General features: G+C 42.9%; 1 protein-coding gene across 1 annotated transcript in view; it reads left to right on the top strand.

Moving 5' to 3' along the window:
- The window catches only part of LOC121871013 (bromodomain-containing protein 4B-like), an 85,334-nt gene extending 76,482 nt beyond the window's left edge, over positions 1–8,852 (top strand). Inside the window, exons 8-10 of the mRNA XM_042373068.1 lie at positions 5,254–5,388; positions 6,290–6,422; positions 6,952–8,852. Of these exons, the coding sequence (XP_042229002.1) occupies positions 5,254–5,388; positions 6,290–6,422; positions 6,952–8,709 (2,026 nt within the window). The 3' untranslated portion in view covers positions 8,710–8,852. The remainder of the gene's footprint in view (positions 1–5,253; positions 5,389–6,289; positions 6,423–6,951) is intronic.
- The last annotated feature ends 8,192 nt before the right edge of the window (positions 8,853–17,044 follow it).

Below are 17,044 nucleotides of genomic sequence, written 5' to 3'. Positions count from 1 at the left end.
TTTTCTTTGCAATCAAGTATAACAATCAATAATAAAAGGTTTTATATTTACCTGTTCTTATTATTTTTATTGAATTGTATTTCTTATTTCTTTACTGTTCCCTATTTTCACTCCTTTACTTCTTTATTATATTTTTCTGTTCTTTGTCTGTTCGTTATACTCGTAAGATGGTGGAAGTGGAGGAAGAATTGAGGAATGGAGATAGTGAGGGAGGTATTTGTTTATGTTTGAGACTGGCTGTGGGATGTTAAGGAATGTAGGTCCTCACACCAAGGGGAGACTGAGGAGGTGGATAGCTGGGGACTAAGATACAACAATTAATAGAGGGGAAATATGAAATAGGTATTGCTTAGGATTCACTGTATTACTGCATAACACTAAAGACACTTATAAAGGACAATACTGTACTCCATACACAAGGGAATTGAGAACTAATCATAACAGTTCTTCGTTTATTGACGACGTTAATCAAAATGAACAGTCACACTTTCAAAATAATAACCTATCTTCCTAGCTAGCTAACCATGGATCACATGAATCACAATACATTTCGTGAAACGGATAAAACTTAAAAGGTACTCACATTATATCCCACTGTATGAGAAGATGACACCTACACGCACCCACACTTAACTCTCTCCAAAACCAGACTGTCTTTTTCAAACTGTGTCGCCCACAAAGGGTGCCACCTCTTTCATGACCCCACATCTCACAGGTTCTCTCATTGGTTCAGGCCGAAGGCATTCATCCTCACAGGTCCCTGCAATTGGCTCACGTTTGGCGATAAATACTCACTCATGCCGTTGCTACACAAGCTCTATTATTTTGAGTTATTTACTTTTTCCATTTAACTTTAAAAATTTGATAATATTAAAATGAATTACCCATTTTGTTTTGAACTTGTTTTGAGTGGACCCTTATGATTTCGATATGGTCCTGTGGGGATGCATGTTCCCACACACACATACACATGTAGTTTCACAAACTGTTCATTGTAAGAAACGCTATGTCCGGATGTACAATAACTGTCTAAGTCTATTGCACTCTGTTAACCTAGCACAGGACGTGTGGCTGCAGGACTGACTCTTTGGCCAGACAAAACTAACCGCAGTCGATCTACAGTAACTGTGACTGTAACCTAAGTAGCTTGGGAGAGAGAGAGCTAGCCCGGAGGCTCACCTCTCTCCACCACTCACTTGGATTCCTTCTCTCTCTATCACTCACTTGGTCTCTCTCTCTCTCTCTCTCTACCACACAGTGCCCTCCCCCCTCTTGCCACCATTCACTTGGCCTTTCCCTCTCCTCACCACTTATTCCGCCTCCTCTCTCTAACACTCACTTGGTCTTTCCCTCTCTCTACCGTCACTGGCCTCCCCCTCTCACTACCGCTCATTTGGCCTTTCCCTCTCCACCACTCACTTGGTCTCCTTCTCTCTCTACCACTCACTTGGCCTCACTCACTCGCCATCACTCACTCGGTATCTCGCACTCTCAACCAATTACTTGTCGTCCCCCCCCCCTCTCTCCACCACTCACTTGCCCTCCCCCCTCTCTCCAGCACTCTCTTGCCCCCCCCCTTCGTCACCATTCACTTGGCCTCTCCTCTCTCCACCACTCACCTGTTCCTACAACTCACCTGGTCTCCGCCACTCATCTGGTCTCCACCACTCACCTGTTCTCCACCACTCTCCTCCTCCACTCACCCAGTCTCAACCACTCACCTGACCTCCACTACTCACCTGTTCTCCACTAATCACTGGTGTCCTCCACTCACCATTCTCCCTACTCACCTGGTCTCTACTACTCACCTAGTCACCAACATTCACCTGTTCTCCATCACGCACCTGGTCTCCACCACTCACCTGGTCTCACCACTCACCTGTTCTCCACTGCTCACGTGGTGTCCTCCACTCACTTGGTCTCGACTCCTCAACTGGTCTCCTCCACTCACTTGGTCTCCACTACTCACCTGTTCTCCACTAATCATCTCGTGTCCTCCACTCACTTGGTCTCCACTACTCACCTGTTCTCCACTAATCATCTCGTGTCCTCCACTCACTTGGTCTCCACTACTCACCTATTCTCCATCATATACCTGGTCTCCACCACTCACCTGGTGTCCTCCTCTCACTTGGTCTCCACCAAACACCTGATGTCCTCCTCTCACTTTTCTCGACCACTCACCTGGTTTCTACCACTCACCTGATCTCCACCACTCACCTGGTCTCCACCGCTCACTCATTCTCCACCCTTTATCTGTTCTCCACCACTCACCTGGTCTCCACCACCCACCTGGGCTCCACCACTCACCTGTTCTCCACCACTAACCTTGTGTCCTCTCACTTGGTTTCCACCACTCAGCTGGTGTCCTCCACTCACTTGGTCACAATTTCTCACCTGCTCTCCTCCACTCACCTGGTCCCCACTACTCACCTGTTCTCCACTAATCACCTCGTTTCCACCACTCACCTGTTCTCCCCTACTCACCTGTTCTCCACCACTCACTTGGTCTTCCCTACTCACCTGCTCTCCACCAATCACCTGCTCTCCACCACTTACTTGGTCTCCACTATTCACCTATTTTCCTCCACTCACCTGGTCTCCACTATTCACCTGTTCTCCAATATTCACTTGTTCTCCATCACTCGCCTCTTCTCCACCACTCACCTGTTCTCCACGACTCACCTGTTCTCCACCACTCACCTGTTCTCCACTAATCACTGGTGCCCTCCACTTACCATTTCTCCACTACTCCCCTGGTCTCCAACACTCACCTGGTCTCCACCACCCACCCGGTCTCCACCATTCACCTGCTCTCCACCACTCACCTGTTCTCCACCACTCACCTGGTCTCCACCACTCACCTTGTCTCCACCACCCACCCGGTCTCCACCATTCACCTGCTCTCCACCACTCGTCTTTTCTCCACCACGCACTTGTTCTCCACCACTCACCTGGTCTCCACCACTCACCTGGTCTCCATCACTCACCTGTTCTCAACCACTCACCTGGTGTCCTCCACTCACTTGGTCTTTCCCACTCACCTGGTGCCTTCCACTCACCATTTCTCCACTACTCTCCTGGTCTCCACCACTCACCTGGTCTCCACCACCCACCCGGTCTCCACCATTCACCTGCTCTCCACCACTCACCTGTTCTCCACCACTCACCTGGTCTCCACCACTCACCTTGTCTCCACCACTCACCTGGTCTCCACCACTCACCTGGTCTCCACCACTCACCTGGTCTCCACCACTCACCTGTTCTCCACCACTCACCTGGTCTCCACCACTCACCTGGTCTCCACTACTCACCTGGTCTCCATCACTCACCTGTTCTCAACCACTCACCTGGTGTCCTCCACTCACTTGATCTCCACCACTCATCTTTTCTCCACCACGCACTTGTTCTCCACCACTCACCTGGTCTCCATCACTCACCTGTTCTCAACCATTCACCTGGTGTCCTCCACTCACTTGGTCTCCCCCACTCACCTGGTGTCCTCCACTCACCTGTTCTCCCCCACTCACCTAGTGTCATCCACTCACTTGGTCTCCACCATTCACCGGGTGTCCTCCTCTTACTTGATCTCCACCACTCATCTTTTCTCCACCACACACCTATTCTCCACCACTCACCTGGTCTCCATCACTCACCTGTTCTCCACCACTCACCTGGTCTCCATCACTCACCTGTTCTCAACCACTCACCTGGTGTCCTCCACTCACTTGGTCTCCACCACTCACCTGGTTTCCACCACTCACCTGGTTTCCACCACTCACCTGCTATCTAATAGTCTCCTGGTCTCCACCACTCACCTTGTCTCCCACCACTCACCTGGTCTCCACCACATACCTGTTCTCCACCACACCTGGTCTCCACCACTCACCTTCCACCACTCACCTGGTCTCCACCATATACCTGTTCTCCACCACTCACCTGGTCTCCCACCACTCACCTGGGTCTCCACCACCATCTGGTGACCTCCACTCACTTGGTCTCCACCACTCACCTGGTTTCCACCACTCACCTGGTTTCCACCACTCACTTGGTCTCCACCACCACCTGGTCTCCTCACTCACTTGGTCTCCATCACTCACTCTGGTGTCCTCCACTCACTTGGTCTCCTCCATCATGACATCACCGCCTGCTATCCTCCTCTAACTTTCTCCACCATTCACCTGATTCTCCACCACTTACCTCCTCCCCACCACTCACCTGGTCTCCACCACTCATCTGGTGTCCTCCACTCACTTGGTCTCCACCACTCACCTGATTTCCACCACTCACTTGGTCTCCACCACTCACTTGGTGTCCTCCACTCACTTGGTCTCCTCCACTCACTTGATCTCCATCACTCGCCTGCTATCCTCCTCTAACTTATCTCCACCATTCACCTGATTCTCCACCACTTACCTCCTCTCCACCACTCATCTGTTTTCCACCACTCCTGTTCTCCACCACTCACCCGGTCTCCTCCACTCATTTGGTCTCCACCATTCACTTGGTCTCCACCACTCATCTTTTCTCCACCACTCACCTGTTCTCCACCACTCACCTACTCTCCACCACTCACCTACTCTCCACCACCCACCTACTCTCTACTACTCTCCTGGTCTCAACTACTCACTGTTCTCCACTAATCACCTCGTGTCCACCACTCACCTGCTCTCCACCGCTCACCTGCTCTCCACTACTCACTTGCTCTCCACTACTCTCCTGGTCTCCACTACTCTTCTGGTCTCCACTGCTCACTTGGTCTCCACTATTCACCTGTTCTCCACCACTCACCTGGGCTCCACCGCTCACGCATTCTCCACCCTTTATCTGCTCTCCACCACTCACCTGTTTTCCACTACTCACCTGTTCTCCAATATTCACCTGTTCTCCATCACTCACCTCTTCTCCACCACTCACCTCTTCTCCACCACTCACCTCTTCTCCACGACTCACCTGTTCTCCACTAATCACTGGTGTCCTCCACTCACCATTTCTCTACTACTCACCTGGTCTCCAAAATTCACCTGTTCTCCATCACTCACCTGTTCTCCACCGCTCACCTGGTCTCTACTACTCACCTGGTCTCCAACATTCACCTGTTCTCCACCACTCACCTGTTCTCCACCATTCACCTGTTCTCCACGACACACCTGTTCTCCACCACGCACCTGGTCTCTACTACTCACCTGGTCTCCAACATTCACCTGTTCTCCACCACTCACCTGTTCTTCACTAATTATCTGATCTCCGCAGCCTGAAGGAGCTGAACGTGGACGAGCCTGTCATGATGTTGTTGCTGCTTATCGTTCTCTTCACCAGCGACCGACCTCACCTGCTAGCTGGTCCTACCGTCCAGATGCGCCAGGACCATTACATCCATCTTCTCAGGTAAGTCTTGGCTCCTCTTATTTTATAGTAGATCCTCCATTACGCCCTCATCTTCTCATTCTCATTTTGTGGTGTGCCCTGAGTCTTCTTCTTTTGCTGTTCCTCATCAGGTCAGGCCTTGGTCATCTTGTTCTATGTCAGCGTCTCGTGTGCCCTGGGCATCTTTTTTCCATGTTAGGTCGCTTCCTTCCTCCCACTTGTTGTTATAACATGTACAGTATAAATATAGGGTGTCCCAGAAAAATGTCCCTCCCTCCCTCCCTCCCTGCCCTCTCCCTGGACCCCTGTGAGTTGGAGGAAGAGCAGGGAGGGAGAGAGGCAGAGAGGTAACACTAGTTGTTCTTCAAAACTTCGCTCGCTGGTCCTAAAAAAATAGTCCTATTTCATATACACCCTTAAATAATAAAAAAGTGAGGCCTTTTTCCTTAATATATTTTCAATCGTTACAATGTAATCAGTATATTATTAACGTATAATCTAGGCAGCTATCAAACAGGGAGGTACTACCGCCTGGAATGATATTGGAAGCATAATGTGTTGTCTAATAGTACACCCTGCTGCCATACAGCACCACAAAAATTGTGACCAAGTCCCAGGCCGCTTATCTGACTTTCTGTTTCATTTACACACAATTACAGGGTCTCAATTGTTTTTCTTACCATTCACAACACAATTATTATTATCATTATTTATTATTATATTTTCGCCCCCCAGGCCCTGATGTGGTCAATGAACTGTGCTCGGGTGGGCTAATCCCAGTAAAAAAATAATAATAAATAAATAAAATAAAAAATCTGTAAGGTTTCAGTGCAATAAATAGTTCATACTTTCAGACATATTAATAATTCTGGCAATGCTCTTCTTTTTTCCATTGATAACCGTTGTTGCTGGGTGGGTACAGAAAGTACCTGGGTTGGCGCTATGGCCCTCACAACGCCCCTATCCTCTACCCTCGCCTTTTGATGAAACTGACAGACCTCCGGGAGCTGAATGACCAGCACACTGAGTACAATCTCAAGTTGGCCAAGCAAGAGGTTAGTCAACAAAATCATCACACACACACACACACACACACACACACACACACACACACACACACACACACACACACACACACACACACACACACACACACACACACACACACACTGTGGATTTTCCGCCTTTTTTGGTTTTCATGCTCTTTCAATAAACCGTTCATTATTATCATTATTACACACACACGATGGCAGAGACACTCGCAGATACACAGACAGATGTACAGATGGACAGATCGAAGAGTATACACATCTAAAAATGAACAAATTTAACATGAACCATAACAGTATACTGCATATAATACTCACATTGTCTCCTCTAATTGCATAAGTAAATTTTAACTACAAAGTTGGGATTCACAGAGATTTCATCGGTTCATTTTCCTTGTAGCTGTTGTGTATTGGGTGTACTTAACGTTAAGTTTCAGTAAAATTTAATACCATTTTGATCAGTGCATTCGCTTAACTCAACCAGTTAGGCACATTTTCATCCTATACCTAAGGATGCTTCATCTCACTTTCACAGATCGCAGAGATCCAGACTCAGTTAGGTCGACTAAACCTGAACCCTTACACTGAGTGGCCTAGCATCGTGCAGCAACAGAGTTTGTCCACCATGCCATCTGTGGCGCCTCAGGAAGACCCAGGTCCTTCCTCACGTCCCGTAGATATTGTTCCACCACCGGTAGCGCCTATGCAAGTGATGGTCACCCCAAAAACACCCTCCAGTGGTGAGCGCCAGGCTGGGCTTATAGGGACGTCATCAGGTGTGGCACCCGAGGGGAACTCACGCGCTCCCGACTCCTCGGGAATGGGCGACCTCTTGGCGTCTCTTGATTTCGAGCAGTTAGCAAATAATCCGAGCTTCCAGCGGATGATTATGCAACAGTTGCAGAAGTCCATCGTGAGTGTTCTCAGCTCTCCTAATTTTGGTCTGGGTAATCTTTTCCCTGACGGTCGCACCATGAAACATCAGCAACCCATGGCAAATAATTTGCAGCAAAATTCACCATCGATAACGCAGCAGACATCGCATCTTCAGACACCACCACCACAAATTTTCCTGCAGCAACAACAACAACAACAACAACAACAACAACAACAACAACAGCAGCAGCAGCAGCAGCAGCAGAAGCTCTCACCGCAGCCACAAGCTCTATCAGAGCAGATGCCAGCACCTCCTCAAGATCCCGCCTCAGACCTCATGACGCAACTCGACTACATTAATTCCAGTCAACCATGCAACCTTCAGAACGTCCACCAGTCTCAGCAGGCATTCCAGCAATTAGAAAATCAACTTATGAATAACATCAGCGGCTGTGGCAACTTTGGAGAGCAACATCAACAGCAACAACTACAACAACAGTATCAATGCTACCTGCAACAACAGCAATATCTTCACCAGCAAGCGCTATTCTTTCAACACCAGCATCAAATTCAACAGCAATCACAACAGGAGCAACAACACATGAATCAGCAACAGGGTATGTCAAGACCGGGTTTTATTATTCCTAAACAGGAGCCAACGACACCACCTACATACACTGCACATCAGGGACCGGAGCATCCTTTGCTGTTCGACGAGCCACAGTGTCGCCTGTCCCAACAACACTCTCCTCCACACCAGTCTTCCCCATCCCCAACATTATCACGACAGCAACAACAACAAATCGACTCAAAAGATGATGGTTCGCATCCAAAGAGAAATTCACTGTCTGACGTCAATGGTCTTACTCATTTTAGGGACTTGTTAGAAGAGTTCGCAACACTGAATAATCCAGACCACTTTCGACAAGTCAAGCAGTTACTGGGTTCCGATCTTGTCTCATCTTTACAGCAAAAACTTGTTGGATCAGAATCTTTAGTGCATTCACAGCACCAACCACTTCCATCACCGCCACAGCCTCTATCACCGCCGTCACCACAGCCTCTACCACCATCACCACCACAACCTCTACTATCATCACCGCCACAGTGCCAACAATTCCCGTCACAGGCTCATGTTTACTCGCCGACAGCGTCCTACCAGTACTTCACAGACAGAGAATACACCGAAGCAGTGACAGGAAGCGGAATCAACACCTCCACCAATTCTCCTGACACACAATACGGCACAGCAGACTCGTCCTCCTTCTGCAAAATTCAACATCGGGTGGTGCCACCGACTTTGCGACAGAGCACCACCGATATGCCTTCGTCAGCAGCTTTCCCCGTCACCAACAGCACCACCATGGTCTACCAGTATCATCCTGATCTCCTTCATAATGCTTCCACATCCACCTAATGCACCAAATAACTCAAATTTCGATGCATTTATCCTTCTTGTTTGGCAAATATATGATGTGAACAAACATATATGTTTGTTAAAGGAGAGGTTTCATCTTATCAAATGCTTATATAAACTAAACAACTGATATATTGTGGATTTACATGAAATATATATATATATATATATATATATATATATATATATATATATATATATATATATATATATTTATTTATTTATGTTTATATATATTTATATATATATATATATATATATATATATATATATATATATATATATATATATATATATATATATATATATATATATACTTCAACACTTTGAACATATAATCAAATATGTTCAAAGTCCGCGTGTTATATGGACTAAAAATGAAGTATATATATGTACCTCGCGTTTCATACCAGCTGGATTCGGTAAAATGCTACTGACACCACATACGAGGCACGGGCAGTTTCCCAATGAGGTTCACGGCGCCATCAGCTCGATGAACAGGCTTTGTGTGAAATATAACAGAGTCTAGAACTGCTTTTAGTGTCCTTGTGGCCTAGCCGGTAAGCGTTCCCTAGTCAGTAGGTCGAGGGTTCGATTCCTTGCTGGTGAGGTCGTTGATTATATGTCCTTGTGGGCTAGCCGGTAAGCGTTCCCTAGTCCTACCCAGTAGGTCGAGGGTTCGATTATTGCTATGATATATATATATATATATGTGTATATATCAGGTTCCCAAGCGCTTTCGTGTAATTACAAAATGAAAGATGTATATATATATATATATATATATATATATATATATATATATATATATATATATATATATATATATATATATATATATATATATATATATATATGTGTGTGTGTGTGTGTGTGTGTGTGTGTGTGTTAATAAAAGTTGCATAATGAATACAATACATGTTGATGAGTTATCCTTGAGTATTACTTCAACATTAAGAAATTGCTCTGCGGCGCCGACCTTCGACGGTCAGTTGAGCTTATTCTCAAACAAAATTTACCATTACTGCCCACCTACCCACTCCCTCCACCCACCATTTCAATTCTTAAAGCGAATCTCCGTACTCTTGAATAAACGGTTCTTATTTTGAAAACAACACAAATTATTTTAGACTCTTACCAGACAAATACCCCCATTACATACGTTATTACGTTCCAAGTCTCTCCCTGCAACACGGGATTCCAGTGATAAAAGTCTTCGTAACTGAAGATGTGTGAATGCACATTACTGGGCGGCTTAAACTAAAGAAAAAACAAGACGTCTGAACTTTCTGTCTAAATTATTCAGATTCTAGAAGATTCTCAACCCTAATTTTGTCTCCCAACTTAAATGATAGTATCTAGTTAACGCAGAGTCTCTTTGATTTTCTTATTATTTCTGTCTGTTACTTTTTTACTATAGCTAAAGTTATCAATCTGCCATGATAAGGAATTTTCATCAAATAAGCCTTTTACAATCTACACCCAGACTTCCACTGTAACCCTTTCTTTAGTTGTTCTTTCAAAAACAGATATCTATTTCGTTGGAGTACTGCACCCATCACAGCCAACCAACCCCATAATTATGCTGAAATATTGGTTCGATCGCTTCGCTTTGTTACAAACAAACCAGCTCGCCAAATATCAAGGGTGTAGTCAGTAGATCAACACCAGAGTGGATGTCAATTTGACAGACCACACCGATGTGATGAGATGTGTCACACTAGAAACTATGAACAGACACATAGAGAGCATTAAATCAAGTGAATGTTATGCTTTTACTAATGGTTCTGCGCAGACAAACACAGGTAGAACAGGCTGTGCAATTGTAATATATAAAGAAAAAGAGATGATAGTGTCAAACAAGCAAAGGCTGAACAACTGGGCCAGCACAAAACAAACTGAACTAACTGGAATCTACTTAGTCACAGACTACCTTAAAGAAAATAGAGGTGGGGTGATATTCTGTGACTCAAAGCGCTTTGAAATCAATGAACAGTCCGTCAGGTTCTATGTCTAAAGTTGTATGTGATATTAAAAGAAATGTGATAACTGCCAATGAGAACAACTCTTGTATTGAAATTGTGTGGATTACGTCCCATGTTGAATTAGGTATCATGACCGTACTGATAGACTGGCCAATGAGGCATGTAAGAAAGAAAATGTTGACCGTGACCTTGGCCTGTCCAATGCTGCTTAAAAACATTCAAGTCAGATTCATGAACTCTAATCTAGAAGAAGTGAGAAATGCAGAGACCTGGCAGTTGTAGCATTAGAAAATATCACAAATTTTGTGACGAGAAGTACCGGTATGGCCCGCATAAGGACAGGACCAGACAATGTGATGTAGTCGTGGCCAGAATTAGGCTAGGATACAGACACATCTGGCAAGTTAGTAACGCTGTACCCATACCGGAACACTCAGCATGTAAACCTTGTGATAAACCTTTAAAGCATACACTTGAACACTATATTATTGAATGTGACACTGTCAAAGACTTCAGGCCACCTGGCTTATTGTATCATAAACTTTGTAATTACTATATTGAATCGAGGGTGCTTGGGAACATTCTTGCTGTTTATCCCAAATTTGCTAGCCCACACTGATTAGTCTTCAATTAGAATATAACGTCCAATGTATATGAAACACTGTCTTGCATGGCAGCGAACAGAGACATCACCCACACGACTCTGACCTATATATGCTGCTAATGAATATGATGCATTTCTTAGTGTACGAACCTCTGTCCTGCATGGCAGTGAACAGTGATATTACCCACATGAATCTGATCTATGTATATATGTGTAGGTATGTGTATGTGTATGCATATGAATGTGCATGTGTGTGTATGTGTATATGTATGTATATTGTTATGACCCTAGGCCTCTTAGGTTGTAACAAAATTACAAATTCAACTTCTCTTTGTATTGTAGGTCCAAGAAAGAGATCCCACCAAAATCATCACCTCATTACTATGGGGTATATTGAAATACATGCAGTAACTTTAATTACAAAATATATTAACAAACAAACAATAAAACAAATATATCAGTTATGTACAAAAAAAACAAATACAAATTAAATCTGATCAAATAAATAACTCAACCGAGTGACAAAATAATGAACATAAAGGTAAAGACAAAACACTTATTTAGTTTAACATCTACCATGAACAACGTGGTATATCCACCACACGAAACCTCATAAATAGGTAAGTTATTTTCCGTGGAACTCTAAAATATGATTAACAATAATCTTTCACAAATAATACTTGGTGTTCTAAAAGTCGAGCAAGGTTCACACGTTATACCACTAGAAATATACTGTACAATAAGGAAGGAGATACTTAACTTATCACTGCCAGCCCAATACTGCCGTCATGCGGCTTGAGAGGTAAACAAAGCGAGCAGAAATGACGTCACAAACAAAAGACGTTCACCTTGCGAATCCACAACCAACCATGGAACGCCATCTCTTAATTTACTTTAATATCCAGGTTCTAGGAGTAACCAAACAAAAAAAAGTGAAGTATATCAAAAGGGAATAAAAATAAATAAAGTAAACCTTTAAGAATTTAATTAAAGTAAATATTAACACAATAAAGAGCCTCGTAGGCTGTCACAACAAATTGATTCACTAACATTGTTTTCAGGTTTCAAGTCGTTAATAATACACGCGAGGCAATAGCTACTCGCGTCATACCAGCTGGATTCGGTAAAGTTACCGACACCACATAAGAGGCACGGGCAGTTTCCCCAATGAGGTTCACGGCGCCATCAGCTCGATGAACAGGCTTTGTGAAATATAACAGAGTTCAGAACTGCTTTTTAGTGTCCTTGTGGCCTCAGCTGGTAAGCGTTCCCTAGTCCTACCCAGCAGGTCGAGGGTTCGATTCCCCGCTGGTGAGGTCGTTGATTATATATATATATATATATATATATATATATATATATATATATATATGTTGTTTGATTCTGAGCTGCAGTGTTTTCCTGTCTGTCCTACATAATGTAATTACATTGCTACGGAATACACTCAGCTCAGAATCCTTTTCTATCAGAAGAGCATCTGAAAGCAGTGCCTTGTTCGTTCATGTTAGGAATAATAATCATCCTATTGCTTGGGAAAAAAGCTTAGAAGTATTTAAATCATCTTGTGTCACAGAAAGACTTCTGGTTGATGCTAGTTTGATTAAGGAATTAAAATCAATAAACCTTAGTGATGGTCAGTTCAAAACTGATAATATGCTACATAAATTTATTTGTCAGTGGCCCAAGGTTAAAAATGCTTTGAAAACCTTTGATCTAGATGTATGGAAGTATTTGAGTGGGTCCCTTATTTTTGACCTGACCTGACTAGTCACGTCACCCCCCTTCTCTTTAGCTCCTCTACGTGTGTGTTGGTGTGGGGATTAGTGGATGACATCATTATGACCTGACCTCATGTTTTAAGGTCACCCTGTATATTAATATAACACTGCCAGATAGAATGTGTCGGAGGAGAAGGGTCCTAACAGCTGTTGTTTGCTTACATTAGCCAGTTGAGAGGGGGCGCTCCCTCCCCTCATCCTCTATTTCTCCCTGGAATCTTTATATAATTCCTTTTACGTTGATTACCACACAACGAGGGCGGCGAGGCATTTAAAGGGAGACTGCTTTACTTATACACTCAGCACTTAGAATTTGATTGCCTTATAAAGTATTTCTATTAATTGCAGTTCATTATTGGTCTCATCTCAACAGAAGATGATTTAGATCAATATTTAATGACACATGACACTGTTAACATCAAAGCTTACATAAATAGTGTCATAATTATCACTTATTAATGTTATTCCTCTAAGGCAGTTAAATGGATGGTGGTTGTGTTTATCTGGCAACGATCTAACTAAACCCTCATTACTCTCTCTCTCTTATCATCATCACCGCCATCACCACTATCATCACCATTACAATCACCACTAGCATGAACAAGGCAATTAATATATCCTGATAAATTCGTAAGTACAGGGCGATCTATTTCTCAACGGTACTGAATGATGAACCAGTGTAATTATTTAATCGTTACGCGCGTCAAGACCCTAGTTATTGAAGAACACTAATAACATAACGCCAAAGATCTTCAAAGCAATAACGACATACAGCACCAAATATCAGCAGAAAAAAGTAGTGATTTACGCCTGAATAACTATTGCAAAACGACTTAGCCATCATATACAGACACGTGAGGTTAGGAAAGACGAGACCAACTCTACAACTGATCTAAATAATTACCCTGCCACTATCTAATTATATCGGAGGATTAAATACACTTTCTATGTAATTATCATACGAGGAGTAATCTATACACTGACACAATGGTATATCCTGATAAAATTAAATAGCAAAAGGTCTACTATTATAATTCAAACGTATTATAAACCTTTACTGGATGTTGAATGATGTTGAATAGCCTTAAATCTTTATGTTCCGCAAGGATGTTTTATACTCCCAAGAGGTTAGGTTAGATGGTTAGGTCCTTCCTTACCCATCAGGTGACACTTTCCCAGGAAAATATTCTAGGCAAAAAATTTTTTTATTATGTCAACTCATCCTTATTATTAAGTACCTAAAGTATTTGAGAACTTGATAATCATAATCTATCACTTTACATGAAAAACATTTATAAGTTTATTTTACTTAATTCTACTTAACCACATTTTCCACTTATTGCGTTACTTTTCCGACACAAAACCCGTTAAAAGCTGCAATATCCTGACCATGTTGGTATTTCAGAACTTATAACCCACATCTTTTAATTAATATATACCCAAAGTGCTTCGACATTTAATATATAAACTTACTCAAGTGGCAGAAACATCATACGTCCCCGGGTCTATCTTCTGTGTTTACAAGGTCGTCGGGTGAAACTGGGATATTAAACACGTCCCGAGCGATCTACAGGCGGAAAGTAGCTGTGATTTTGTTATTTTTTCCCACACTCCAGTGATTTTTAGTTTGAGTAAAATAGGAAATTACGGTGTTGTGATTGAATAAGAAAAATGATAAACAATTTTAAGATATGAGCTAATTCTCTCTCTCTCCTCTCTCTCTCTCTCTCTCAGCCCGCCTCCACCCCTACATAACACCTTAACAATAATTACTGCCTCGTATATGTTCGAAATATTAACTCATAAAACTTGGTGTAGACATTCGCCAACCATCAACATGGTCATATAACACATCAACAATACAGAAGGAGAGGGGCGTGTAGTTCCCCCTCCCGTGATGGTACCCCCCCTCCTCCGTGATGGCTTTACCCCCCCCTCCGTGATAGCGTTATCCGTGTAAAGTGTTATTTGTGTTTTATATTAGTCTTGGCTGACGTCATGGTGCTGGTCTGGGAATTGTCCTAAAGTGGGGAGATGGGGTGGGGGAGAGGAGGTAGTGTGGGAGGTCGTGGTGTGGGAGGTCGTGGTGTGGGAGGTCGTGGTGTGGGAGGTTCAGAGGACCAGTCTCCCGAAATTCACAGTAATACCTTTATGCAGAAGAAAACCCATCCATTAGTAACAATAATGCCCAGATAGAATACAAAAAGCAGAGGCACCTCCTGGGCATGCATATATATCACGACAGGTTACTCCCCATCATGTCCACACCAGGAAGGAAAAGCAAGAAGAAAACTGAAAAAACATATACCGCTTTAACACTTCCTGAGGAAATAAACTCCTACCTGGTTACATCATTTATCATACTGATAATAACACCCAGCAATACCTCTTCATACTATGAGGCACCACTCAAGTATTAAAATTACAGGTGGTCCAAAAATGAAACCCTGAGATTCGTCACAAGTGAAAGATACCCCTTACCAGAACCACAGCCGAGATACAAAGACCTGAGAATAAAACCCATCAACCAGCAGCTGCACACTGGCTAGCAGGTCTGGCAAAAGATAGAACGATCAGAGCAAGAAACTCATAAAGACTACCAAACAAAGACAACCACCATACATGGTTCCCAATAAGTTAACAAATCTAAAAAAGATTTTACACCCCCCGATCTATACGGCCAGGCAATAGAAAACCTCCTAGACCAGCATCCGCCACTAGGGTCGGCGGAATATAAATAGGCCTTTAAAACACCCATATATGGGACAGGGTAGGTTGTCTAATTGCGTAACCAAATAAACAGTAACTAATGACACAACCCTAACCTCTAATCTTCTCTCACCTCTTATATCTAAAAAAAAAATAATGTGAGCTAACCCAACAACCCATTAACTAGTCAACTCCAGAAGGAAACAGTTATTAAAAGAAAAATTGTGCACAGAGAAAAAAGAAGAAAGAAGAAGAAGAAGAATGGAGACAGAATAAATCAGTAATAAATAGGATAATAGAATAAAGGCAGAGGTTCCCAATTATTTATTTCTTGTAGAGGATAAGAGAATGGTGGAGGACCAGGAAGGATGCAAGAGGAGAGAGGATAACGATAAACAGACCTGACAGAAATAAAGAGAAAATGTCAAGAAAATGAGAGAGAAGAAAGAGGGGAGATGATAGAAATAAAAATACAGTTAGAAGGAAAAGAAAAAAATGGAAATATGATAGACATAAGAAAGGCAGAAATAAAAAAAAGTTAGAGATAAAAAAGAAAAAAACATATATTTAGAGAAATCAAGAGATAGAAGGCAAAGAAAAAATAGAAATATAAAGAGATTGGGAGAAACAAATAAAAGAGAAATTAAGAGACAAAAGAAAAGTAGAAGTTTGGAAAGAGAGAGAAATAAGAGATAAGAGATAAGAGACAGGCCGATTAATAGAAACATAGGTAGACTGTTCCTTAATTCACGTCCTGTCTCTCTCATGATGAATACAGATAGAACAAGTGAACAGGAGAATTAGAAGGAGAATATACATGGTGTATATAGCAGAGAGAATAATTGAGTCTTTGTTTCGCTTTGTTTTCTCATCGGTAGGAATCAGGGTGATGATGAATAGGAGATGGGGAGGAGGAGGAAAACGATGAGAGGAGGAGGAATGGAGAAAATGGGGTACAGAAAGAGGAGGAGGATGAGGGCAAGAAGGAGGAAGAGGAAGGAGGAGGAAGAGGGGTACATATTTAGATAAATTAGATCGTGTATTTACACCTTACCCATGGTGTCCACAATACTCCCTCATCGATCTGATGCCTTTCTACAAAACTCCTAAGTTACACCAACCCAAGCAAACTGTAACTATTATTCTCTGACTCCCCAGTTTAGTTCTAGTCTCCTCACTACCTCATTCCTTCTCCTTGATTGCCATAACACCAGCATAAGATTATCGGTCATCAACATATTTAAAAATCAAATTAAATT

Source organism: Homarus americanus, unplaced genomic scaffold, assembly GCF_018991925.1.
Source record: "Homarus americanus isolate GMGI-L3 unplaced genomic scaffold, GMGI_Hamer_2.0 scaffold52512, whole genome shotgun sequence".
Lineage (NCBI taxonomy): Eukaryota > Metazoa > Arthropoda > Malacostraca > Decapoda > Nephropidae > Homarus > Homarus americanus.
The sequence above is the reverse complement of the archived record's forward strand: the minus strand, read 5'-3'. Positions and strand labels throughout refer to the sequence as shown.